Source organism: Benincasa hispida, chromosome 9 (genome assembly GCF_027475165.1).
Source record: "Benincasa hispida cultivar pf3 chromosome 9, pf3_genome.v1.1, whole genome shotgun sequence".
NCBI lineage: Eukaryota > Viridiplantae > Streptophyta > Magnoliopsida > Cucurbitales > Cucurbitaceae > Benincasa > Benincasa hispida.
Genome location: NC_143486.1, coordinates 87,227,261 through 87,254,748, shown reverse-complemented (window position 1 = coordinate 87,254,748; position 27,488 = coordinate 87,227,261). Strand labels below are relative to the sequence as shown.

General features: G+C 32.9%; 3 protein-coding genes across 11 annotated transcripts; 2 read left to right on the top strand and 1 right to left on the bottom strand.

Moving 5' to 3' along the window:
- Positions 1-1,867: 1,867 nt before the first annotated feature.
- Positions 1,868-8,211, top strand: LOC120086265 (Cyclophilin-like peptidyl-prolyl cis-trans isomerase family protein). Of its 6 annotated transcripts, none has more exons than XR_016532151.1 (11): positions 1,900-2,238; positions 2,988-3,166; positions 3,243-3,341; positions 3,501-3,607; positions 3,700-3,841; positions 4,172-4,391; positions 5,051-5,090; positions 5,794-5,989; positions 6,687-6,824; positions 7,222-7,557; positions 7,907-8,211. XR_016532151.1 is itself a non-coding variant. In XM_039042815.2 (10 exons), the coding sequence occupies exons 1-10, from the start codon at positions 2,019-2,021 to the stop codon at positions 7,360-7,362; spliced, it is 1,482 nt and encodes a 493-aa protein (XP_038898743.2). In that variant the 5' UTR covers positions 1,868-2,018; the 3' UTR covers positions 7,363-8,211. The 6 variants fall into 6 exon arrangements, 2 of the variants coding, with proteins under 2 accessions (XP_038898743.2, XP_038898742.2); XR_016532150.1 differs by having other exon boundaries at positions 7,750-8,211; XR_005484172.2 differs by having other exon boundaries at positions 5,791-5,989.
- A 9,541-nt stretch (positions 8,212-17,752) lies between these two features.
- On the top strand, positions 17,753-19,908 carry LOC120087340 (nuclease). Its single transcript, XM_039044328.2, has one exon. The coding sequence runs from the start codon at positions 18,152-18,154 to the stop codon at positions 19,646-19,648; it is 1,497 nt and encodes a 498-aa protein (XP_038900256.1). The 5' UTR covers positions 17,753-18,151; the 3' UTR covers positions 19,649-19,908.
- A 1,127-nt stretch (positions 19,909-21,035) lies between these two features.
- On the bottom strand, positions 21,036-24,042 carry LOC120085049 (uncharacterized). Of its 4 annotated transcripts, none has more exons than XM_039040884.2 (6): positions 23,811-24,042; positions 22,960-23,078; positions 22,552-22,873; positions 22,223-22,284; positions 21,917-21,998; positions 21,036-21,643 (listed from the first exon to the last, which is right to left on the bottom strand). In XM_039040884.2, the coding sequence occupies exons 1-6, from the start codon at positions 23,854-23,856 to the stop codon at positions 21,540-21,542; spliced, it is 735 nt and encodes a 244-aa protein (XP_038896812.1). In that variant the 5' UTR covers positions 23,857-24,042; the 3' UTR covers positions 21,036-21,539. The 4 variants fall into 4 exon arrangements, with proteins under 4 accessions (XP_038896812.1, XP_038896813.1, XP_038896814.1 ...); XM_039040885.2 differs by having other exon boundaries at positions 21,036-21,640; XM_039040886.2 differs by having other exon boundaries at positions 22,960-23,075; positions 23,811-24,039.
- Positions 24,043-27,488: the final 3,446 nt, after the last annotated feature.

Sequence of the window (27,488 nt, the reverse complement as noted above, 5' to 3'; positions counted from 1 at the left end):
TAAAAGTATCCACCATTCGTGTTGCCATCAATCTTGCGACTTCAAAGGAATGGATGGGAGTTAAGGCAGCTGAACTTTAACAATATCTTTTTGAATGGCACACTTGAAGAAGAAGTTTACATGAGTCAACCACAAAGGTTTATAGATCCGAAGTTTCCAAATTATGTTTGCAAACTTAACAAAGTATTTCATGGCCTCAAACAAGCTCTTAGAACATGGAACAATACCTCGAAAGAAGCTTTAATTATGTGAGGATTTCAAAAATGCAAATTCAGACACCCTCTTTTTATTTATTGAAATGGGACTACTTTGGTGTTATTATTTTGTGTATGTTGATGATTGATTCTCATGGGCAATGATAAATCATTGATCAATAAATTCATCAAAGTGCTGAACTCTCATTTTGCACTTAAAGATTTGGGCACTCTAAGCTACATCTTAGGCGTGCAAATTCGTTATCTAGAGAATGGGGCAATTATTAATAAGGAGAAATACGTGGATGATTTACTCAGTAAGCTTGAGTTTCATGATATAAAATCAACTCCTTCTCCAAGTATAATGACTAGACAGTTGGGACAACTATTGCAGACCCACTCATATATCGAAGTACAATTGGTACATTACAATATTTAACAGACACACAACCTAATATTACGTGTGGTTAACCATTTAAGTCAGTTTTTGAAGCAACTTACAGATACACATTGGTAATCCGTCAAACAGATAATTCGGTATATAAGTGGTACAAAACGCTTTGGTGTTTATATTTAACTTGGAACATATCTCTCCATGATTGCATTATCAGATGTTGATTGGGTAGCTAATATCGATGATCGAAAGTCAGTCACGTTGTATTGTGTGTTTGTTGGGGGAAATCTTGTCTCGTCGTCCTCTAAGAAGCAATGGTTGTAGCAAGATGGAGCACAGAATCTGAATATAGAGCATTAGTTCATGCCTCTGCTAAAATCATCTGGATCCAACAACTCTTGGGTTAAATTGGGATATCAAATAAATTTGTTTTAATCTAATGGTGCGATAACTTGAGTGCTGAAGAATTGGCTGTAAACCTCGTCTTTCACACTCGTATGAAGCATATTGAAATCGATGTTCATTTTGTAAGAGATCAAGTCTTGAAAGGGCAACTAGATGTGAGGTATATTCCATATTCAAACCAAGTAGCTGAATGTCTTACAAATACATTAACCGCACCCAGTTCTTCAATTTACGGTCCAAACTCGGGGTTGTTGCACTCCCTTATTGATATTAAGGAAGAACACGTAGACCGACAAGTCACAAAGAAAAATATAGTCAGCATAACTAAGTCGTCCACCTTCCAAAATGCTCATTAACGGGCTTGGATGGAAAAGAATCTTGATGGTTAGACTAAATCAATTATGCTATGCCAATTGTAATTATAAATACAATTCCATACAATTATTTATTCTGTTTGCTCATCCCTAAATTGGGGATATCTCCCAATAAACGGGGTTTGATTATTTATAAAAAAAAATCACCCGAGAATTCAATGAGCAAATTTTCTCCCCACTCGTTTAATTGTAAGTAGCAGTTGCCCAACAAAATTTTATTATGTGACATTAAAAAAAAAATGAATTTCAAGTCCTTCAAGTCATTTAACCAGTAATTAGAGGACGTTTGGGATGGAAAATTGGTTATTATAGTTGTGATACAATAGTTTATTTTTGGGTATAGATAATTTTAGTTTGGATTATAATAATTTTTGAATTGTTAATTATTTTAACTTAGACTGTAACTAATTGAAGAATACAAAATAATATTTATTCAAATGAGTAGTAGTTATTATAGTGAAAGAAATATTGACCATTGGTAAATGGAAATTGGAAAATGCGTTGACCAATTGCAAATTCACAACGACGTCGTTTAGTCAACGAAAGCTCAAGAAGAATTTCACTCCCTCTACCTTCTTTCCCGAGGGAATATTTTGACGAAGCGGGAGGTGGCGCTCGTAGCGGCGAAAGAGTTCTGAAAATCGAGTGAAAATGTCGACAGTTTACGTATTAGAGCCACCGACGAGGGGGAAGGTCGTGTTGAATACCACTTGTGGACCGCTCGATATCGAGCTCTGGCCTAAGGAGGCTCCCAAAGCCGTCAGAAATTTCGTTCAGCTCTGTCTTGAAGGCTACTACGACAACACCATCTTTCACCGGATTATCAAGGACTTCATTGTTCAGGGCGGCGATCCTACCGGTAGCGGCACAGGTTCGTCCATTTCTGTATTGCTTCCATCCGATTGCATTTATTTGTTAGGGTTTTGTAGAGCTTTGTATTCTACTCGAAGTGGATTTTTGTTAAAGTAAGCTGATTATAGGGTTCTTGCACGGAGAAATTAGCACGGATTATAGTGAATTGGTAGCTAATAAAGTTTACTCTCTATCATTCTCTGCCTAATGATGTTTCGTAGTTCGGAGAAATTGATATCTGGATGGCGTTCGTAAGCTATGGAGAATGTTATATTAGTTTGTGGCACGTAGTCACTGGCTATGCTGCCCTAAGCCGCTGTAGGAAGGTATCTCCCTCGTGTTTGTTTACACCACGATGGAACAATAGTAGGAGAACTGGAGAAGCTAATCAAGCAGATCAGGCTACCTTGCCACCATGTAGGCGGGAAAGTATTAGGCATGTAATTATTCCGTTGTCTGAAGGAGGGGGCTAGGAAAATAGGTAACTACAGGGAAGAAGGAACACGAGCCAAATTGCAGGGCATCAATGTCCGGTATTACGTATTGACACAAATCTGATCTTGAATGTTGAATGTTTATAATTTATTAATGCCCTGCAGTGTCATACTGCTTACTAACTGAGTGACCCATATTTTCCTTGATACTTTGTTTGCATATTGTGCGGGTACTACTAACTGAAACGTGTAAATAGAGTTCTACCATGTTGGAGAAATCGTGCTTATGCATCATTATTATTCTTATTTCTTAGCATTCTGCATTTTCACGCAGGTGGTGAAAGTATATATGGGGGTGTTTTCCCGGATGAGTTTCACTCACGGCTTAGATTCAAGCACAGGGGCTTAGTAGCATGTGCAAATGCTGGGTCGCCTCATTCTAATGGAAGTCAGTTTTTTATAACCTTGAGTCGATGTGATGACCTTGACAAGAAGCACACAATTTTTGGAAAGGTGACAATGATTCTTATTGTACAACCATTTTGATCTTGATCGCTATTGTCATGCTGGAGTACATTGGTTTTTTTAGGTCACTGGAGATTCTATATATAACCTAACAAGTTTGGGTGAGTTCGAAACTGACAAGGATGACCGTCCTGTGGATCCACCCAAGATAAAATCAATTGAGGTAGGATTAAATGATACAAGTTTTGAACTTGGTTATAGTTTCATAATAGTTTTTACTTTGGATGCTACTTTTATATTTCCCTAATGTTATAAGCTTCTATTATGTCAAACAAATCTTTAAGGGCCTGACTTTCTTTTATTTTTTATTTTTCATTTTAAGGTATTATGGAATCCATTTGACGATATTGTTCCAAGAGCACCTGCTAAGCCTGTGGCCACATCCACCGTGGATTCTGAAAACAAGGACAGTAAGAAGAAAGCAGTGAAGTAAGAGTTTATACATTTTGAAATTCTCTTTGGAGATACATGCTATGATTACCCCTGATTTCTCTGTTGCTTGGTATGTTTGCATTATGTAGAAAACTAAATTTACTATCGTTTGGAGAAGAAGCTGAAGAAGATGAGAAAGAACTGGCAGCTGTGAAGAAGAAAATTAAGAGCAGTCATGATGTGTTGGATGATCCACGTCTGCTAAAGGCAGAGATTCCAAGCAGTGAATTGGTAAATAAATGAACAAAATAAAATAACAACTTTCAATTACATTGCTTATCAATGGTCCAAAAATTAAGAGCAGTCGTGATGTATTGGATCATCTTCTGGATGCTTCATTTGAAAGCTCAAGTCCCTCCCCACCCCCACCACCAAAAAAAAAAACAAAAACAAAACCATTGATTTTCATAAGATGTCTGCTCATCTGAGATAATGTCGATAGTATTTTCTTCTAACATTACTTTTGAAGCTGCGGTAGTTGCAAAAACTTAGTGTGATCATTTATGGCACACAGAATATTTGTTGGTTTCTAACTTAACACAATGAATTTTTTATGTGCAGGACAGTAAAAGAACGAGGGAGATGCAGCTATCTGTTAGAGAAACTTTAGCATCAAAGAAACAAGAGTCTCGTAGAGATTCAGATGCTGATAATTCTAATCTCCCTCAATACAGTGATAGTGATGATGATGAAGCTAATTTCGATGCCCGAATGCGTCAACAGATATTGAGAAAAAGAACAGAGTTGGGAGATGCACCATCCCACCACAAGTCTAAAAATGGTGACATCAACATTCTTTCTATACTTCTATACAATTTTTTTAGAGGGATACTTCTATGCAATTTATTGTTTTCAATATGGAACTACGATCCTTTAGTCTCACACAGTTTCCATATGATGTGCGTGTTGCTATTTTTAAACAATTAAATTTTATGTTGGTTCAAATTTTAATTTGACAGATGGCGAGAATTGCACTAAGTCGCTACCACACATCATATTTGAACTGTGTGCCAATCTACGATTTAACTTGAAATCGAAGTTCTAACTTGGGCGTCAATCTAAGTATAACTCTAATTTTAGTCAAATATTAGAACGGGATAGGGAGTCTCTGTATTAATAAAACAGGAAGAACAGGAAAATAGAAAAAACAAAGTCAGAAAATTTGAACCAGCAGGCAATTCATTAAGCTTTGGATGAAAGATTGATAGTTGGTGAACGTCTTCCACTTCACATAATGAAAATGTTTTATGGAAAAGTAGGTTTGCAGGATGATACTCTTGCATAAATGGTCTAAAGTTATTACCATTGGCACGTTATCATTTATCTTTTCCTTGGCCAATGTTTTCCTTAGAATCTAACTTTAGGGCTTTGAGACCTGACTGTTCAAAATAAAAATTTCTCAAGGTGCAAGTTAGTTGAAGTTCTGAATTTCACGTGCAGGGACTTCCGACTCAAAGAGCAATGAAGGATCTACTCGAAGGTAAAATATAATTTGAATGCATTTTTGCTCCAATTTTTTTGTTCTTTAATTATTTACTTTTATTGGAGTTGGTAAAGGGGAATTGTCGTATTTTCTTGCCTCCACAATTTTTATTCCATGCATGAGTACTTGTTTACTGTTTAGGCTGCAAAGAAGGCATGGGTTTGTGTTAAAAGCTAATGTAGTCCATATCATCCAGATTTTTAAGGCTTTCCAAGTTCACTTTTTCGGTTCTTAGAATGACCAAGATTCTATTAAGCCTTAGTGTGATTGATCTAGAGAAGATTGGTTTCTGCAATTGCCTTTTTAAATCCAAGATCCAATATCCCTAAACTATAGTTTACAAGTAGTTTATGCAATTATATATTTTATTCTTCCACATAGGAGCTGCAACTGAAATCTATACTTGTTTACCATTTAAATATTAGACCTTGATAATTGACATTAATCTTGATTTACAGGGTCATCGTAGCTTAATTACAATCTTCATTTTTTGAAATTTATAACGGAGGTTGAAGATTCTACATGTCATTATTTACATTATAATCATTTGATATCGAAGTTGTTGTTTGGTTTTTTTTTTTTTTTTTTTTTTTTTTTTTGTGTGTGTGTGTGGTGGGGAGGGGGGGGGGGGGGGGGGGGGGGGGGGTATATCGATTTTTGAATAAATTAAATCATCTGCATTTACATCAATTTTTAGCAGGCCCAGTGCTGAGAATACTAAACGTGAGCAACCAAAGATTGAGAAGTTATCCTTAAAGAAAAAAGGAATTGGATCTGAAGCGAGAGCGGAGCGAATGGCTAATGCTGACTCAGACTTGCAGTTATTGGGTGATGCTGAAAGAGGAAGACAGCTGCAAAAATTGAAGAAGAGAAGACTTCAAGGACGTGAAGATGAGGTATGTTCTAATCTTCATGTTTGTTTTAATTCCTATCCTTTTTTTTTTTTTTTTTTTTGGTTTGAAAAGGAAATTTCATTTTGTTTGAAATAATGTTGAAATGAGATCTAGAATTTTCCACTTGAGCTTTTGTAATGACTATTGTGAATCCTGATAATGGTGCCTTTATTATTATTTTTTATCTGAATAGCAAAACCCCTTTCAGTTCTTATCCGGAATGTTTACTTCTTCTTATGGATAATTTACTAGAACTTTTTAATATTAGCTTTTGCTTTTGTTCGCCCCTTCTTCTTTTGTGGGCTTACTTCAAATCAAATAGTTATAACGATAATTGACCGAAACTTGAATTTTCTTGTATAACAAGTCCAGATAACACTTCTTATTTCATTGTTTAGCTTGGCTTATGGTACCAGAAAAAGGAGAGGACATTTGAAGATTCAAAATATGAATCTTAACTCTGTTGAGCTAAACTTCTTAACTTTGTTAAGCTGTTAAACTTAGTTCTTAAAAGTTTCCCATTTTCCCTTTCTCATTGTTGGTTTGTGGTTATTGTTTCATATTTGGGAATGACTTTAAGGTCTTCTGCATAATGAGGAACTTCTTTTTGGATCTTTTCATGACCTTTCCGTTCTCGCAAAAAAAAAAAAAAAAAAGAAAAGAAGTATTAACCTTTTCTTTTTCTTTTTGTTATTTATAGGTTTTGGCAAAACTTGAGAATTTTAAGAAAGGCTTTTCTGGAAAACCAGAACCTTCAAATGCTGAATATGGGGGTGGCAATGATGATTTGTCAGATTGGAAATCTGTTAGGTTAAAGTTCACACCAGAGCCTGGCAAGGTAAGTGATTGTAAATTTATTAACATGCTTAAAAGTTTTAAATGTCAACTTCGTACAGCACATTAACACTTTAATGGACTGAAAAACATTTGCACAATATTCCTACAAAAAAAAAAGTTCGCTTAATATTCCTATAAAAAATTACAAAATATTTCAATCGTTTCAACCTGCCCAATTTTACCCATTGCCCGAAAGGAGATTATGAAGTATATGCTCTGTTTATGTTTACTATACAAATTCATTATCTCCATCCAGTTATGAATTTGGTCTGTGGTTCTTTTTATCTGGTTTATAAATAGTTTTGATTTTTGGAACTTGTATTTTATCGGGATGGAGAATGTTTGAACTGTAAGCTTTATCAATATCCATTACTTAGTTTTCAACATGTATCATGCAGGACCGCATGTCACGTAGTGATGATCCAAATGACTACGTTGTACACGACCCTCTTCTCGAGAAGGGGAAAGAGAAATTTAACAAAATGCAAGCCAAACAAAAACGACGTGAACGGGAATGGGCTGGCAAATCCCTTACTTGACTCATCAGTCAAGACTCGGGGTCTGAGTGTTGGTTAAATCCCAGATTGACTTGGCTCCATTTTTGACTGTCAAACCAGATCAAAACCACATTTCTCTATTCCCACGGAACATAGAAGATTTATTGGGGTTCATTATTGACAGCCATGCCCAAATTGTTTCAGACACCCAATTTTCTGAATTTGGAAAAAGAAACAGTATACGACTCTTTCTCTCTCTCTCTCTCTCTACACATCTCACCGTAATTTCCTTTTCATTTAGTTATAAAACTTGGTCTATGACTCTAGATAGAGAAGGGGGGGAAAGAAAAAAAAAGCTACCCCCCATATCCGTCAAATGTAATTATTTCCCATGGATTAAGTTCTAGATTTGTTTAATACAAATTGCAGGGATACCAATGTGCTCGAAGCTTCTTCGCACAGCCTTATGATTTATGATTTGGCCAAACCTCATCTTAAAAAAAAAAGCTTGAAGAAAGAAGTTAAGACAGAATTTGGAACTGTATATTATTTGGGCAGGAATAAATGAGTTTCCTTTTGTTGGCAGTTTTATTCAGGGAGAGAGAGCTCTTCAAAGCATCATATTCTGTCTGCTGTACCGCACATTCAGACTTGAAAAGTCTTCAACAAATCACGTTCTGTACAGAGTCGTTTGTGCCTTCAGACGCGCAAAGATAGTCGTCGGCCAGCCATACTACCAGGAAATTTATTTACTCGTTTAAATGGGACTTACCCCAACCGTCTATTAATTTGGTGGGAAAATTATGAACTAATTGTTCCTTCCCATGTTTGTTTGTTCAAATTTGCTTCATTTTATTTGGTTGAAAAGGAAAGGAAATGGATTTAACCTAACCCACCTTATATTATTAGATTCCTTGACTAAGTGATTGGCTGGGATCTCTTCTTATTAATGCTTTACATTTATCAATTTATTTCACACTATTTTGGTATTGAAAATTTAGGTGTTTGGTAGGGTAGGGGGTTTTGGGCCTCTTTTGCGTAACGGGGTTTAGAGATACTTTTATATAAAACACTGTTTAAAATGGATTTCATATTTTTCATGTGTGACTCTGTACTTAGTCTTATTATTATTTCTGTTCATGATTCCTCCTGTTCTGAAATATACTGAAAAGTTCCCCCAGAATTATTCAACTCTTCATGAAGTGTGGAAAAAGAAATGAATGGATGTTTATATTATACTTTTAGCATAAAGGGTAGAAAGGAAGCCCAGAACAAATTAGAAATCCACACACTTTAATATTTTTCAGTTTCTTTTGATTATTTTAATTAGCATTTTACATACAATTTACAAGCACTAATCTCAACCTAATTCCATAACTACCGTTGGCTTTACGCTGGTTTTGTGTATTTATAATAATTTGAGAAATAAAAAGGAGAAGAAAGAAATATGCAATGAATTTGCTGATTGTTTTGTTTCTATTTCCACTTTGTCTTTAGAAACTTTAATGGGAGGGGGCGTGCCACACGGCCTCTTAATAGTCAAAAGGTAGCGTAGAAGTTTGAATTTTTTTAAGCTCAATCTTCTAGGCATGGCCCATCTAGCCGTCATGTAGTCTTCCCTTTGCAGAGTTAAAGGAAAACAATTAAATAATAAAAAGCCAATTATTTAAAATGCAACTAAAATCGTTTTATAAGAAAATAATTATGAATATATAAATTTGGACAAATATCTCTATAATTGTTATCCTTAGTCGGAAAGGACGGTCTATATATTTCTATAATGGTGTGATATTATACACTTTGGAGTATGAATCTATATCGTTTTGCTTCTAGTTTCATTCAAAAGATCTCCTACCAATAAAAATATTATTCATCACTTATATATCCATAATTCTTAATGGTCGCACTCCCAACAACCATTTATAAGAGGAAAAAAAACAATTCTTACCTATGAAATGGTCATGGTATATCAAACTTTTTAATTTCACCAAATTGGATGTACAATTAATATAATCGTTTCGATGTAAACTTGTTAATTTGAATAATATCAAGTTATACACAAATTTAAGTTTTGAGTAACGTACAAATATATAACTTTGCCAAAACTCATCTATTTTAACAAAAATTTAGTTTTATTGTCATTTTTCTGTGGACTTTATCAACTTGGTATCATACTTATGTTTTACAATGGGTTGAGTGATAATATATTTTTACCGTATTTTCAAAGCAAACCTTGTTAAAGTGTAAGGTATAATTTTGAAAATTTAAAATAAAATTGATACAGGAGTAAAAATTAGTAATTGTTCCCAAATTTATATTATTGATGAGATGCAAAATCCAGAAAATTTCGTTATGAACTCATGAAATTATTTCATGTATTAAAATTCTTTGACATAATAGCCTTATTAGATTGCCAACACGGTACGATACTTAAACGACAGATTTGACTTTATTTTTCCCTGATGAGATGCCACGTCAGAGAAAATTAAAATTAAAATTAAAATCAAATCACTCTTTATAGTATACATAATAATGTCTCATGTTGTCATTTTGTGGAAAAGGATGCGAAAGAATATAATGTTGTCGTAAGCATTTTTCTTTAGAGTAATACTATGCACATGATTATAATAATAATAATAATAATTATTATTATTATTATTATTTTAAATAAAAGTTTACCACGTGAGTGAGTTAGATGCAGCAAGATGGATGTAGTCCATAATACACCTAAGTATTTATCTTTTCATTATTTAAAAATAAACTTTTGAAAACAAATTCATATGAGTGTGAAAGTTGCCAATAATGACACATTCTAATATTTTCATGATTAGTTTAATTTCTCGATATTGAATTTGTTCAAGTTTAATTGGCTATTTGACTTGATTAAGGTATTAGTGATAATATTAGTGGTAATTTTTTTAAAAAAGTTATTAGTAAAAATGCTAAGATGAGTATAGTTTGATTGACATAAGGTTCATATTTGTATTTTCGAGGAGAGAAATTCTATCCTTCCTTCGATATATTGATATATTTTTGAAATAAGAAGATTGAATTTTCATTTAATAGTGAATGAGATCATGAGAGTGTTCCTTGAATAATGATTTTGGTCCATTAAGATAATTTTTATTAGAAAATTTAGGTGAAAAATGAAGCCAAACCATAATAAAAAAATTATGGGCAATTTTAGTGTAAAAGAATAGAATGATCCAAAGTTTTGATATGTCATGTTAAAATTTTAGTTACATGTGTCAAATTTGAGCATTACTCACTGGTTGTTGTTGTTGTTGGGTTTTTTTTTTGTCCAAATGAACTCGCATATGTGAACTGTTTAATGCATTAACTATATATTAATTCAAATTCTAAAGAATGACTTTCCAAATAGTTAAAATTATGTATTTAGTGCAAGAAAAGTGTGGTTAAGAAATTAGGTATCATTTGATGACAATTTCGTTTTAAATTTTATATTTTAAAATTTATGTTTGTTTTCTTTCAATTTCTTGAGGTTTCACCCACTCTTATCGAAATGCTTGAAACTTTTAGTTGAATTCTAATTTTTCTTTCCAAAATTTGACTCAAATTTTGAAAATATAAATAGAAAATGTATAACAAAATATAAAAACTTATAGATGGATATTGGTATCTATAAGTTTAATTTTCAAAAATCTAAAACTAATTAGTCTTTTATTCTTTCAATTCGAACACTTTGGTTAGAAATTTCCTTGGAATCGCTATATCCACCTCGTTTCATAGCTTGTTCCACCATGCATCCAACTAAATATATTTGCTTAATAACTTTTACTTCTTTGTTCAAAGATATCTCTACTCTTTTAAAAAGTTGTAATATTATCTTTAACTTTTAACAAAGCCTTAGAATGATGTTGTAATGCCCTGCGACCTGACTACGTCATCCTCGCTTGCCTTGAATGTTTTTTAGAAGTTTTTAGCAAGCTTTGTCCCCACTCACATGCATCGTAAGAAAATTCTCAGGAGGTCACTCAATATAGAATTGCTCCAAGCTAAGCACGCTTAACTTTGGAGTTCCTATGATTGAGCCACCAAAAAAGGAAGGTGCACTTTATTGGTATAGGTAGTAACTTTCAATTCTTTTAAGTTTTTCTCAAATATACTTTCATGTCTTCAAGATCCCTCTCATTCAGATGTGATACCGGTTTATTCATGTATCCCTCCTGAAATCGAATCGTTACAGATGTGTATAGATGACTTGAGACAGAAATGGAGATATGAACACTTTTACACCATTATAGTTCACAGCTACACTCATTTCAAGTCCTAATTTACGTCTATTATTATAATAGATTCCTTTTAAGATATTTATAAAAGGTTAAGGTGTAATATTGTAACACTAAAGAATATGAATACTTTTTAAATAAATGAAAAGTTTAGGTCTCGTTTGGTAATCATGTTGTTTTTTGTTTTTGTTTTTAAAAAATTAATTCTATGGACACTATTTCCACCTCCAAATTTCTTCATTTCTTATCTATTTTTCACCGATGGTTTTAACAAACCAAGCCAAATTTTGAGAACTAAAAAAGGTTGTTTTTGTTTTAGGAATTCGATTAAAATTTCAACTATTGTACTTAATAAAGATGCAAATTATTATAAGAAATATGAATGAAATATGCTTAATTTTTAAAAATAAAAAACAAAAAATCAAAATGATTATCAAACGAAATTTTAAATTTTTATTTTTAATTTTACATTTAACCAACATATTTTTATCTACCATCAAATAGTAGACAATAATACAGAAGTCACGAGTCTCCCATCATCTCTCAAAAGATTTAATTGTAACTACTTTTTATTGACATTAAACAATATGAGACTAAAGAGAGTGAGATATACGAAATATAAAAACATGTTCAAACGAGTCCCACAATAAACAATAAAGTTTGATAAAAGTTTTTAAGTTCATGACAGAAGACTTTGACTCATATGATATTGTATTTAAATATAGATATAAATTAATAGAAAATACACATTTCTTGAAATTTAATTGTCTAGAAACTATAAGAAGAAAACTATTTGATTATACATTAAGTTCATAATTTTTTTAGATTATAGATATGTAAAGTCTTTAAATTTTAGAAGGATCTCTAAATTTCTAAGCTTCTAGTTTTTTTATAGGAAAAATTAATTTAAATAACAAAACCATTACAAATATTTATAAATAATAACAAAATATCATAATCTATCTGTAATAGATCATTTTAGATTGTGATAGACATTTGTTTTATCTATGTCATGTTAGACACATATAGTAAGATCTATCATAGTCTACCACGAATAGATTATAATATTTTATTATTACTTGTTAATATTTTAATTTATTTTTTTATATTTGAAAATAACATTTTTTTTATACGAGTTCTTAAAATAAAAAATAAAAAAGTGTAAGGTCCCACTAAATACAAATTTTAATTTCGTTTTTTAAAAAAATATTAAAAATATTAAAGATGTATTAAACAAAAAATTAGAATTAAAGACTTATTTAACATTTAAAAATATTCAAACAACACAAGAGAAGTTAAAATAAATAAAAATATCAATTTATACATCTAAACTTTGGGGTTATATCCATTTAAGCTCTTAACTAATAATTGTATCAATTTAAATAGTTAATTTTTGTAAGTGTATTAATTTACACCTTCCATTATGTTTCATTCAGAAAAACCTCGTATGAAAACTTTATAATCGTATCAATTGAATATCTAAACTAAGGGTGTAAGTGAGTTGAGTTAGGTTGGGTTGAGAGTGTTTTTTGGAAAAATAAAAAAATTCGGGTTGGGTTGAGTTGGATTGTCAGATTATATATTTTTTTCTTTTTTATTAAAAATATGTAAATTTATCAAAAACACATGATTAATAACTAAAATCTCATAAAATTTAAATGTTAAATATAAAATATTTATGATATTTATTACAAATTTTAAACAAAAATAAATATCATAACAATTTTAAAAGAAAAATATTAAAAATTCACAAACTAGTCATATATATATATATACGGGTTGGGGTTGGGTTATTTGAATTGTAACATCCCAAATTTCAGGAAAATTTAAGTTAATTATATAAAATTATTGAGTTTATATTTTTCTTTTATTTGGAAAATTGGGATTAAATTGAAATAATTGAAAAAATTTTATTGGTTAAATTGAATTTAATTGATTAGATATTCGAATTGATTATCTTGAAAATATTGAATTTTGCTTCCTTTTGATTTTGGATTTTAGGGTCAACTTAAAAAAAAATTAAAGAGATAATTAATTTCATGTAGTTTTGAATTGATTTAAATATTTGGATGGATTTAATTTATATCAAATTGATGGATCTTATGCCATCTAATTTTGGTTTTTGATGCCTAAATTAAGATAATTTGAAAAGTTGATTTATTAATTTAATAGAATCTTAGGAGATTTTGGAGATATTGTGATAAAATATTTTATTTATCTTTTCAAAATTTGAAAAAAAATAAAAGAATTGAGATTTTTTTTTTCAAAATTAAATGAGAGTAAAAAGAGGTCAAAAATTGGGAGAAAGCACTTCGATTGTCAATTGTTAGAGTTTGAACCATTGGATCGTGCTCAAATTTGGTCAGTAGACATATAGAGTTTCATTTTGAACAGTTGGATCACTTTTTGAAGCTCTGGTTTGTTTGAAATCGCTGCTGAATAAAATCTGTAAAACTAGAAATTCCCTTCTCTCTCATTCTCGCAAACCCTCCTCATGCAAGACCCTCACTACCCGCCGCTAGCCTAAACAATTTATGTCGTTCGATAGCAACACATGGTAACCACAAGCCAACGCGCCATCAGCCGCCACTGTTCGATCTTTGCTGGAATCTTGAGAAAAAAACTTTGGGTAAGACTTATTTTCCTTATAATTTGGGAGGTGAAATTCACCCATTTGATTTTGGGTTAAATTAGTAACCTCTCCTTGCTGTGAAACTTAAATTCAAGATTTGGAAGTTTTGAGGCATTGACCATCAAGTTAGAGACCATTTTTCGTTTTGCAGAAAATTAGTAAAGATCGGAGTTTTGGGTAAGCTGTTGGTTGGTTATTTTCTTTGGATTGAGAGTAATAGTGGGAAAATTAAGTTATTGATTTTGGATTTAATTATTGATCAAATTGCTAATTGAATCAAGTTCTGAAATTTGTCTTGGACCAAGCTACAACTTTGGGTTGATCCAAGTTTTTCAAAGGTTTTAAGGAATTATTTGCGTGGACTTTTGTGACCAAGTTGAGGTAAGTGGTACTATTACCAGTGCTTTGTGCCAGACAATCTAGATTAAATTTATAAAGTTAATTAGTGGACTCTAGAAGCATGATTTTGTCGTTTTGATATACTTGTTGCATGACAGTTATGAGTATTATGAGCATGTTCGAATTTCTAATCAGTACGGAAATTATGTATGTGATGCATGAATAGACCAATAGGGCAGTTTACCGTATCGCCTTGACGTATGTTTTATTTCAGAGGACCAACGGGTCTAGTTTCATGTTTGACGGTGTGCCTACAGGCTACTAGACGTGCGTTAGTCGACATGTTTACGTTCATGTTATTGGTGTGCCTACGGGCCGCTAGACATGCGTGAGTCGACAGGTTCACGTTCATGTTATTTTCCATGTTTGACGGTGTGCCTACGGGCCGCTAGACATGCGTGAGTCGACAGGTTCACGTTCATGTTATTTTTCATGTTTGACGGTATGCCTATGGGCCGCTAGACATGCGTGAGTCAACAGGTTCACGTTCACGTTATTTTCCATGTTTGACGGTGTGCCTACGGGCCGCTAGACATGCGTGAGTCGACAGGTTCAAGTTCATGTTATTTTTCCATGTCCGACGGTGTGCTACGGGCCGCTAGACATGCGTGAGTTGACAGGTTCAAATTTATGTTATTTTTCCATGTTTGACGGTGTGCCTACGGGCCGCTAGACATGCGTGAATCGATAGGTTCACGTTCATGTTATTTTTCATATTTGACGATGTGCCTACGGGCCACTAGACATGCGTATCAAGGCAAGACAATACGTCATTTGGTTTCTTTTCATATCTAAGACAGATGTAGTTGTTTGAGCCATGAGCCCATCATTCTCTACTCGTGGATGCATGGCCTGATCCCGGTAATGGGATCACTTACTGAGTATTTTATACTCAACCTTTCTTAATTTATATTTTTCAAGTAAGAATAGAACAGACCGGTGGGTGATGAGAGGGACCTATGATCGTGCCATATGGGACATGTAAATTGCTTCGGCTCAGTTTATGTTTTCAAGCTATTTAAAAGTTTTGATTTGAAACTCGATGTTGGTCAAAATTTTATTTGTTTAAGCGATTTTTTATTCATTATTTTAGGGTCCCGAGCAAAGATTTTACTTATTTTTTATTTCTTTTGTAAAACTGTCTTTATTATTTTAATGAAATTTATTTTTCTAAATGGTCAAAATGTTTTGAATGTAAATGTGTAATTATGAGTAACGACCGTTATCAGAGTACTCAAAAGGTCGGGTCGTTACATGAACACCCTTATTCTAAACTTTCATGAATTCAAGTTAAATTCTTATCATTTTATAAAACCAATAGTCGAAGAAATTCACACACGTTTGAGAATTAATAGATGAACAAGTTCCAAAAGTAATTGTAACAAAAAGTCTAAATCAATCAACTTATAAAAATTTAAAAAATTCAATAGACTGAAATCATAGATTTCACACTAAATTAGTTGAACGAAATTTAATGAAAGGTGTAAATTGATAAAGTGATACAATTATTAGTTCCATGTTTTTAATGGATATAAACTAAAATTTAGAAATATAAACGGATATTTGCGGAAATATAAATGTATTAAATAGGTAAAAAAAAAAAAAAGAAAAGAAATAGAAAAAGCGCGTGTTCCAAATCCCAAGTCACCGCCTCTCAGCAACGACCGCCCTAAGTGGAAGCAGTAAACAAAGCACATTCTCCCATTCCGCGTTCACACTTGTCAATCTCCTAACCCAACCCCTCTCTTTTTTCTTTTTCTTTTTTCATTTTTTTATTTCTCCTTTATTTGGCATGTTTTCATTATATTAATATTTTTATTCTGTTGGGACCCACGTCTCTCGTTTCATTTCAAATTCAACTTCTTTTAAACCAAAAAAAAAAAAAAAAAAAAAAAAATGATTGATAAAAAATAAAATAATATAAAATAAACATAACATAACATAACATAAAATAAAATGGAGGGCAGGGAATTCAATCGACTTTCCGAGTCTGCAAAAATATTTGGATCACGGCACTTATGTTTGTACATCCCATTCAATTGTCTAATCATAATTTATCACGTGATAAATTTTATTTTTTTAAAATATTTTAATATTTTTTATGTAAGTATTTAAAAGAGATGCACAAAGATACGTGTATCTTGAGATTCATCCAAGTATTATCTTAATTATAGTGAACGTTATTATTTTTTTAAATAAAAATGTATAAATAAATATAACTTTTTGGTAATTTTTCAAACTAGCTCCAATTAATTCTGTTTAAATTAATCGTTTTTGCCTCTAAACTATAATGAATCTTCAATTCAATTGATGTCTGTATAATTTTGCTCGGTTAATAGAGTTTAAACCCTTTGATCTCACCTTTAGAAGTACGAGTGTTTAATCGATGAGTTATATTTAGATGGGTTAATATTAATATGATTATTGGTTAAGATATTTCTATTTGTGGTAGGTTTAACTCTCATTTTTATATTTATAATGTAATATTATTTAACAAAAAGAAAAAAAGAAACTCGCACATTTTTTTGTTTTTTTTTTGTTTTTGATAATTCTCACTATACTAAACTTTTGAAAGATTTTGAATATCCTCTTTAACTTTTTGGTTATTTCAACACTATTAAAGATACTTTGATGACAATATAAAGTGATATCTACTCCAAATTTAATCTTTAGACTATGTAGTCTCGTTTTGGTATTAAAACTATACATATTTTATTTAATAAAATTAACGCGAAGCTACATGTGTATTAAAAAAATACACATATTCATAACCTTAGACATCTTAATCAAGGATACATACTTCGTGCCACTCATTTTGATAAAATAAAAATAGTTATACATCATCTTAAAGATCATAATTTATCCCTATTATAAGATAAATTTTCATCTAAAAATTTGATTTATGAACAAACATTTGATCGTAAATTTAAAACGTTGATGTCTATGAAAATGTTGATTCACACGCATATTACCGATTTGCGTAAAAATAAAAACTTTATATTTCACATCATGAGAAAAAATTCAAAAGTGGTAATTAACTCCAACATTACGTTACAATAACAACAAAAAATAATTTATATAATTATATTATATATTATATAGATTTTTTAACTCATAATGTTGATTTTGGATTTTAGATTGGAATAACCAAAGTTGTGTCCTCACCGACCACCACACATCAATTATGTGGTTTCCGCCATACGATAACGATTCACCCCTTTTTTCCCAATTTTATTTATTTATTATATATATGAATAAATAAAAATTGTATTATTTCAATATTCAAAAGCGTTCTGGTTTGTTTTGGGTTCTGTAATCTGTGTGTTCACATTGGAGAGTCAAACCTATAATCATAAACTTATGAAGGAAGAAGAAGGAGAAGGAGGAGAAGGATAGTAACAAAAGAACCCTCACCACAATTCAATCTCTCTTCAAAATCCCATTTCAAGTTTCAAATTCCCCTTTCTCTCACCGAACCCATATTTGATTTCATCTCTTTCAAATTTCTGAACCCTTTACTTTTTTCCCCCTTCTGACACTGTTCTTCCCAATGAATGATTCCACCAACGGTAGCGTGAGGAAGAGGACCAGAGCGGATGAAGCGGATGAAGACGACGATTTAATGGGAAAAAATGGCGGAGGAAAGGATTTGAAGGGATTGGTTACTTCTCTGTTGTTGTTGGATGAACAAGACAAGTGTGAACAGGAAGAACATGACAGAGCTTCCATTGAGGCGAAGATTTCGATGGAGGTGAATCACAGGAAGAAGACGAAAGCCATGGTTGATTTCTACTCCGAAGTTCAAGATTACTATTCTGAAGTCGAAGAATCCGGCCGAATGAAGAGGAAAAAATCGCGATTAGCAGCCAACTCTGTTGCGGTTGCGGCTGCTTCCGATGGATTACAGAAGATCGAAATCGAAAAATCAAACAAACGCGGCGGCGATGGCGGTGGTGGAAGCGGTGGTGGTGGTGGTACTGGCCACCACCGGAGACTTTGGGTAAAAGATAGGTCAAAAGCCTGGTGGGATGAATGTAACAGTCCCGATTATCCCGATGAAGAATTCAAGAAGCAATTCAGAATGGGTAGGGCAACTTTCGATATGATTTGTGAAGAACTTAATTCCGCCATAGCTAAAGAAGACACAACTCTTCGAACCGCCATTCCCGTCCGGCAAAGAGTCGCCGTTTGCTTATGGAGATTAGCCACCGGCGATCCTCTTCGAGTCGTATCGAAGAAATTCGGATTAGGTATTTCAACTTGCCATAAACTAGTTCTCGAGGTTTGCACCGCCATTAGAACAGTACTAATGCCGAAGCATCTCCAATGGCCAGAAGAAGAAACTCTCAGAAGAATCAAAGAAGAATACGAATCGATTTCCGGAATCCCTAACGTCGTCGGTTCAATGTACACCACACACATTCCGATCATCGCTCCTAAAATCAGCGTCGCAGCATATTTCAACAAACGCCACACAGAAAGAAATCAAAAAACATCATACTCAATTACAGTTCAAGGAGTGGTGGATCCAAGAGGAGTTTTCACCGACGTTTGCATCGGTTGGCCGGGATCAATGCCGGACGATCAAGTTCTAGAAAAATCTGCTCTGTTTCAAAGAGCAAATGGGGGATTATTAAAAGGGGTTTGGATTGTTGGTGGATCAAGTTATCCATTATTGGACTGGGTTTTAGTACCTTACACACAGCAACATTTAACTTGGACACAACATGCTTTCAATGAGAAGATTGGGGAGATTCAGAAGGTGGCTAAAGATGCATTTGCACGGCTGAAGGGACGGTGGCGCTGCCTACAGAAGCGGACGGAGGTGAAGCTTCAAGATTTGCCGGTGGTGCTTGGAGCTTGCTGTGTTCTTCACAATATTTGTGAATTGGGGAACGAAGAAATGGATACAGAGCTTTTAACAGAGCTTCAAGATGATGAAATGGCGCCTGAAATTGCTTTGAGGTCAGTGCCTTCCATGAAAGCCAGAGATGCCATTGCTCATAATCTGCTGCACCATGGCCTTGCTGGGACTTCTTTTCTTTAACTAAGGAACCAAGATTCTTTCCTTTTTGGGTAATTGTTCCGTTCGTTCACTTTCACCCACAGCCTGAAATTGTTGCTCATTCTACTAATGGGTTCTTTTTTTCCCTTTTGTCTAAATTATTTTTTCATATGTTTTTGTTATGAAATTGAAATTACAAAGAAATATTTGTAGTTTAGGATCATATACACAGGTTAGATTACCAAACATGACAGAATGGATTTTAAATGGAATGCTCAATTCTTTTCCGAGTTTTCTTATTATTATTTTGCCTTTTGTTATGTGGGTGTACCTGCACCAGCTCCATTTTTTGGTTAATTCTTTAGTTAGAACACATTTGTTAATTCATAAAGAAAATAGACTTGGTATTAATTGGTATCCCCAGGCCCAAGGCAGGTCTAGAAGCATTTATGTAATTTAATCGTTTGAGGATAAGAAAAAATGTCCAGAGAATTATTGATTTCAAACTACATATCAATAAATTTATGATCTTAGAATCAAATGTGAACACGATTGTGAAACTAAACCATGAGCTTTAAATCATTCCCATTTCCCACAAGCTGCCTTGTATACCCATTTGGCATGAAGGGACTTCCAGTTTTATGTTTCTAAAATTTTATTTTATTATTATTTTTTTTAATTTAAAATCACCCTCTTATATTTCAATAAATTGCTCATTCATAATAACTATTTGATAAAATTGCAAAATTAATAAAAAAATAAAAAATTTGCAATTTAGTCTCAAGTTGGAGTTTAATTTCATGATTTGATAAAACCTCATAAACAGTTTATGTAGTTTAATAAAAACTCATTAACCATAAGGACTAAATTCTAGTTTAGACCATAGGAACTAAATTCTAACTTCCAAATCACATAGATCAAATTTGTAATTTAACCTAATTATTATTTAAATATAAATTGGCTTTTAAATTATTACATATTTAAAACTAAACCTATATGTAAACAATAAAATCAACTACCGAATCCCAGTAAGATGAAAAATGAGCATAAATTATCATTCCAAAAGTGACTTGAATAATTGAAAAATGAGTGACGCACCCCCGCCCTCGTTAAATCGTTATAATAGAAAAGGTCAATAACGGGATATTATGGTCTATTCGCTGTAGCCATTGCAATAGGCAATTTTATGCTTTCATACCCCACAAGCTTGAAAAAAGTGATCTTTGACTTCTCCCCTTTCCCATCTCTCCGTGTAACTATATTCTTGAGACATATTCATTCACATGGGTAATAAACTTATAGCTAAACTCCACAGAAATACCGCATTTTTTCAATCTCTATAGTGAATGTCTAATCTCCTCTCCTTCGTTCCTTATATTTGCTCTGTTTTCTTTTATTAAGTGGGGGTGGGTTGGTTTTATGCGAAATATAATCATCATTCACATGAAGTTTTATTACCTTCGTCAGGAATCTTTGTACCTATATGTCATTTTCATGATCCAAAGCAGAAGATATTTGAAACCTGACAGGCAGAAAAAGAGTAAGCCACCTGACTACAACTTGTTAGCCAAAAAAGAGATACTCGAAAGCACACTGATCAATATTTAATACCACACAGGAATTTGATTTTTGGATAAAGCCCATTTGATTCTTCTTTGGGCTTATCCCGGCCCACATGAAGAACTGAAAACTGTTGTAGGGTCAGACATGGTCACAGCAACCAATTTGCAATTAGCTTCCTTTCAACCATTTAATTCTCGATTCTGTTCAGAATGAACTACTATTCCACAGGATCCACGAGGCACCTAACAACAGGAAACCAGGTACGAATCCGCAAGGTTGCTTTACTCATAAGTTGTATCAGGAAAGTGCCAATCAAAAACCTGCCAGTTCCTTCAGACCACGTAGTTCCAGATGGTGTTGGGTATGGCATTCATCGCCTGTCATCGTGGTTAGATGGTAAACGGAAAGGAAAATGTGCAAATTGAATCTTCAAAGAAGGGGAATCAGGTTTTTTGTCATCAAACTTGTAACCTGCTGAAAATCATACATCAGATTATCCATCAGATTATCCGAAGTAATATGAAGCATTTTAGTAGTTGTCAGTTCATTTAGAGAAATTCATCGATTGAGTGTTTGGTTCATATATAATGTCAATGGCACCAATACTAGATCACAAATTTTATGTACCGAACAATGCGCGATTAGAAGTTCTAAGTACTACTGCACGTTTTCAGTTTCTTCAAGCATTTATCTTTATGTCTTGACTAAGATTATCACCCATACAAAGAGGAACAAATTACACAATACCTTGAAGAGCTTCCATTGCAGTCCGGGCATATCTTGCTTCAATGAACTCAACAAAGCATAATACCATAGCCTTATCTCCACTCTGCAGTTCAATTACTCGTTTTAACAGAGGGAATATACATTGCCGTCTAAGGACATAGGACACAAGAAAATAACATCATAAAATCTGAACACAAGGACACAATAACTATAAACAGGCCCTCCATCAAAGACCGCGTACAGTAGATAATTGCCAATGAAGGTCTAATCATAGTAAAACATGCCTCCGTAGTTTAAACTTTAAAGTAAAGAGAACCTGATACTTACTCGTCTAGGCTCCTTGTGAACAACTCTGATATCTTTATAACCGATGAAGGGGCGGAAAAGATCTTCAACTCGAAGTTAAGATATGACAAAACATGGCTACGTGACAACAGTTCAACTCGAAGTTCTGTCTATTGCAATTTACATCCTATTTTCTTTGACTAAAGTGACATCAAGAAAACAACAATGCTTGTTTTAAGTTTTAACTGAAGCTTAAATTGTTTGGGATGCTGCCTACACACTAAGAACGTTAAAGCACTGGATGTAAATAAAGTTGGAAACAGGAGAAATAGTAACAAAAGAAAGCAGAAGCACATAAGGTGCAAGGATACGACCTACTTCTCTCCTAGTACAATCTGTAGGAAGTCCATCAACGAAAAGAATGTTTGATTCCCGAGATGAATTTGGATCACCCTCAGCAGTTCTGAGACTGAGAGAATTGGCCCTTTCATGAGCTGTGTCAGCCATACCCATGACTCCTGGACTACTGCCCACTGCAATATCTTGTCTTTGACTCGCTAATGAATCTTCGAAAGGGGAAGTGTAGCCTTTTGCACTTGCTCCAGATGCCACACTGCCAATAACTGGTTCCGGATAATTACTAATGCCTCCTACATCAGTATATCCATAAGCTCCAGGTCCTATTGAATTTGTCTGCAGTTTCAAGTCAAGTAAAGCACTCCTTAAACAAATATATTTTACACTAACAAATATATTTTACACTAAAGATAAATTCTTACATCTTTTTGCAAATAATCAGGAGTGATGTGCCACTGATCAATAGAGGTCGAATTAGGGTAAGATGTCAAAGGAGGTGCTTCAGAGTAGGTTGAGAGACCGGACCTTGCTACACTTCCTGCTGCAAGAGCCAACGATAGAACATCAGTTTCAAGTGTGCTGTTTGCATAATAGGTTCTCTACAAACCATGTACTGGCGAAATATTCACATAAGGAGAAGAGAGACTCTTCCATTTCCCATCCTTTTCTTTAAGGGAACACAGTTAGCCCCAGAATCTTCCAAGCCAGGCTCAAAAAATGAGGTATGCAAATAGAATTAAACATTGATATGTTAGACGACGAGGCAGGGAATGCTATAGAATAATTAGGTTGAAACAGAGGATTCGTATCCTAAAAACCAGCATCTGAAATTAAGTGGGAGAGCCAAACACAAAGCAGAGCAGAAGCTAGGGTTGCAATTGCTTCATATAAATGATTCAATAGGCCGATTCTACAATATCCAGAAAAACTTTCCAAGCAAAATAATACACTACAGTCATCAAGCAGTAAAAGAAGCAATTCACTTCGCATGATTTACCGCATGGTACATCATCCAGACATCCTCTGACGCATCGATTCCCAGGAAGTTAATGGTTCAGTAATCAGTACAAATACAACTGACCAAAAGCTTCTTCTACTATAATTTTTCGTTCCGGTTGATTTAGTTGACCTAAGTTAATTTTCGTTTCACGATCCCAAAGTTCTTCCGGGCAAATGTAGCAGCGATACTAAGCAGTGGAATGTTGTTGCAATATGGAGTAAACAGAAGAAATACAAGAAGTCGAAGAACTAGGGTTCCAGATGAGAGAAGTACCTCTATCTGCGGAGGCGGCGTATCTGGTATAAGCATCGTCTCCCATGGCTTGGCCGTCTGCTCTGCTATGCTGCAACCGCAACCCTCCCTTGGCCTCGTCTCTTCTCCAGTTTCTTCTCCCACGCCTAGCTTACACCTACTATCCAACCCCCAACAAAGACGTAGTTTGGTCCGAACAGTTTTTTTTTGTCCTTTTTTTTTCCCTCTCGGAAGGTAAATGGCAGAAACCATCAAACTACACAATAATTACAATTATTATCTTTAAACTTTTCATTTTAAAATTCAACCCTCCAATTTATACAAATATTAAAATTAGATCATTAAACTTATATAATTATATAATTTGTAATAATTGTAAAAGTTTGAAAGTTCAATATTTATCATTTGTGGATCTAATTTCTACAATTATTGTAAGCTTAAGGATTCAATTAACACTTTTAGAAGTTTGAAAGCCCAATTTTTACAATTGAAAGCTTGAGGGTGCAATTACAATTACCACTTATTAAAGTTAACATGCAAATAACGAAAGTAATTAGGATCTTACATACTCTAATTCCATTAATTTTAGTTATTAAATAAGCATGTTTAAGAATAAGAAATAAGGTTTCTAAACAAACTAACCTTTGAAGACATCAAAATTTTCAAATTTCAGCTTGAATCTCCTTAGCAATTTCTTGTAGACCACCACTTGATCTTTTCTACTATCCTCTAAGATCTTAGATTGGAAGATGGATTCCAAAATGACTAGGAATTTAAGGAAATCTTTAAGAGAAATGGACAGTCTTTTTGATGTTTTGTTCCAGAACTCTTTTTCTCGAACCAACAAAAATCCAAATGCATCTCTCATCTTAGCAAAATTCTTTCTTTTTCATCAAAAATAGCATGCAGCTCAATCTTTTTAACAATTGACACCACCACCTTTAACTTCTTAATGTGATTGCAATTAGAATTGTGAAGTAGAATTGTGAAGTGGAGGAAGTGGGAATTAATACTTAAGGGAACCACCTTTCTACTATCCTTAAAAGCGGGTAGGAGTGAATTCCGTCTTGCGCCCTATGTCCCCAACTATTTACTCGATCTTACCCTGAAATGGGAGGCTTATTGAGCCGACGTTGTTGGGCCAACCCTCACCTATGCAAATCTAAGGATAATTCTGAATAGACAGGAGTTTATAATTAGCTCAGGATTAAAGTTAAGTTATCTAGATCGTCATTTTGAAATAGTCAATCTTAGACAGTAAATAAAGTAAGAGTGACTTATTTCTTGGTCTGGTCTTATATAAAGTCTTTGCATAGGATGTCCCCACTCACATGTCTTCACATGAACGATTAAGGATCACATCGTTTATACTAAATACAAAATGGGTCACATCCGACAATGTTTCTAGAATAAGATATCCAATTTTATTCGTATATTATAGACTGTTTTGGCTATTTACTCGAACTTGATCCATTCTTATGTCTCCATATAAAGTCCAAGTACTTATGTAATAGCCATAAATCTTAGTTTATTGGATTTAGTTTTTACAAATGTAATTTACATATTCAATAATAGTTTTATTGAATAAACCTCAATAACATCTTTATTGCAAATCGAATATGTTTAATTTTACAAGAGTTTTAAGACATATAACCCAACACCATCGTACTTCACGGGTGGTTTTTGCAATTTGCCCTTGTTTTTATCTCTTTTTTACTTATCCGTAATCAATTAGAATGATTTATTTTTTACTATTCATAATTTACAAAATATTGTTGACTACTTTTTTGGAAACTTATTTAAATGGATTCCATTTTTCATATTATGATTGATTGATTACTGTTATTGGAAATATATGTGGCCTTATTGCGATTTCCTTTGAAAATCATCTATGTATTAATTTTCAAATGTGTGTTGACTTCTTCAGATTTCGATTTTACAAAATGGACAATTGGAGTAAATATTTGGACGATTCTCAAAAGAAATATTTACTAGAGACCAAATTGGCTCATTTTTTAAAGTTTATGAGTTTAATGGATATAATTATAAGGTTCACATGAGGTTTTTTCCAAACAGAATGTTATGGAAGATGTAAATTAATACACTTACAAAAATTCAAGGTTTAAATTCATACGACTATTAATTCAATATTTAAGTTTAATATTTGAATTCATACAACCCCAAAAGATGAGAGGTATAAATTTATATTTTCTCTATATTTTAAATATAATCGAAGTAAGGGATTTCAACCATACTGAGGTGCCAGGTGAGAAAGTCATAACCACAATCTGGTATGAAGCGACCGATTTTTTTGTATGAGTTAATTCAGTAGTTCTTAGTCACTAATGTTTTCACATAGATTACTAAACTTTAAAGGTTAAATTACATTTATATTCTCAAACATTGAAATTTTTCATTGAAACGTTGGAAATTTTTAATTTTTCAAGAGAATCCTTTAATAGTTTTTCCATGTAATTTATGAACAAAAGAAGTGTACGTGTTGCTTAAAAGTTGGTTAAACGAACAAATAAACGCATACAAGAAGCAAATTAGATGGTTAGAAATGACCAAAAATAAAAAAACATAAGCGAAACAAGATTAGAGATGTCCACGGGACGGGGTAGGGATTCCGTGCGAGGAATTCGTGGGGATCCGCAGGGAATTTTTCCCCGTTACCATTTTTTTTTTTTTGTAAAAAACCAATTAATTTAAATCACTAATATTAGCAAATTTTATTAAATAATTAACTTTATCACTAAATTGTTTATTATGGTTAGTTTTATAGGACAATTTGAATATAAAGATAAATTAGTCATTTTGGCCTAAAAAAGCTAATTAATTTTTTTTAATAGAAAGAAATAAAAATAAATCAAATTATTCACATATGTAATCAAAATTTAAACATTCAATTTAAACATATTCATTATCTTTCCCAATAAATAATCAAATTTGAAATTTAAAGGTAATATTTATATAATAATAATAATAATAACATAACATTAGATAACTATACTAAATAAATACGTAAAAGTTAATCGGAGCGGGGAATTTTTTTCCCCACTTCCTCCCCATTCTCCACCTAATCGGACATCTCTAAATAAGATAAAATTAGAGGTGTGAACTGAAAGAAGAATATGCGAACAAGTATGGTGCTTTTAATTATTTTTTTATGTATGTATTTAGTTTTGTTCATGTACAATTTTTTAATCTATGAATTTAACAGCAAAACCTTACCATAATTGTGTTTGGAACAAACTTGAGTTAAAATAATGCCATGTGACAAATTTTTTTCTTTTTTCTTTTTTTGAATATATTAATATTTTTTTATGTGAGTGGTGAGAAGGGATGCATAAAGATGAGTGCATCTCATAAGTATTACCCTAAAATAAATCATCCGAAGTATAAAACCTCTCTCACATTCTTGGTGGGTAATTGTTACTTTGGGCCAAAGCTGGAATAGCATGAGCAAATTTGTTTTCCTCTCGAAGAACATGACAAAAAGAAAGCGACACTAACGTCCTTTCCAACAAAAAAAGATGTCTTCAATAAAAACCTTAATTTCAAATAGTGAAGATTTCAACCCACTGAGAAGTTTGATGACCTCCAATGCATGAGACTCAACAAATAAAGGTGGATGGATCACTCATGCTTAATAGCGATCAATATTAGAACCAAATGTCAATCATTGTTAAGATCCAC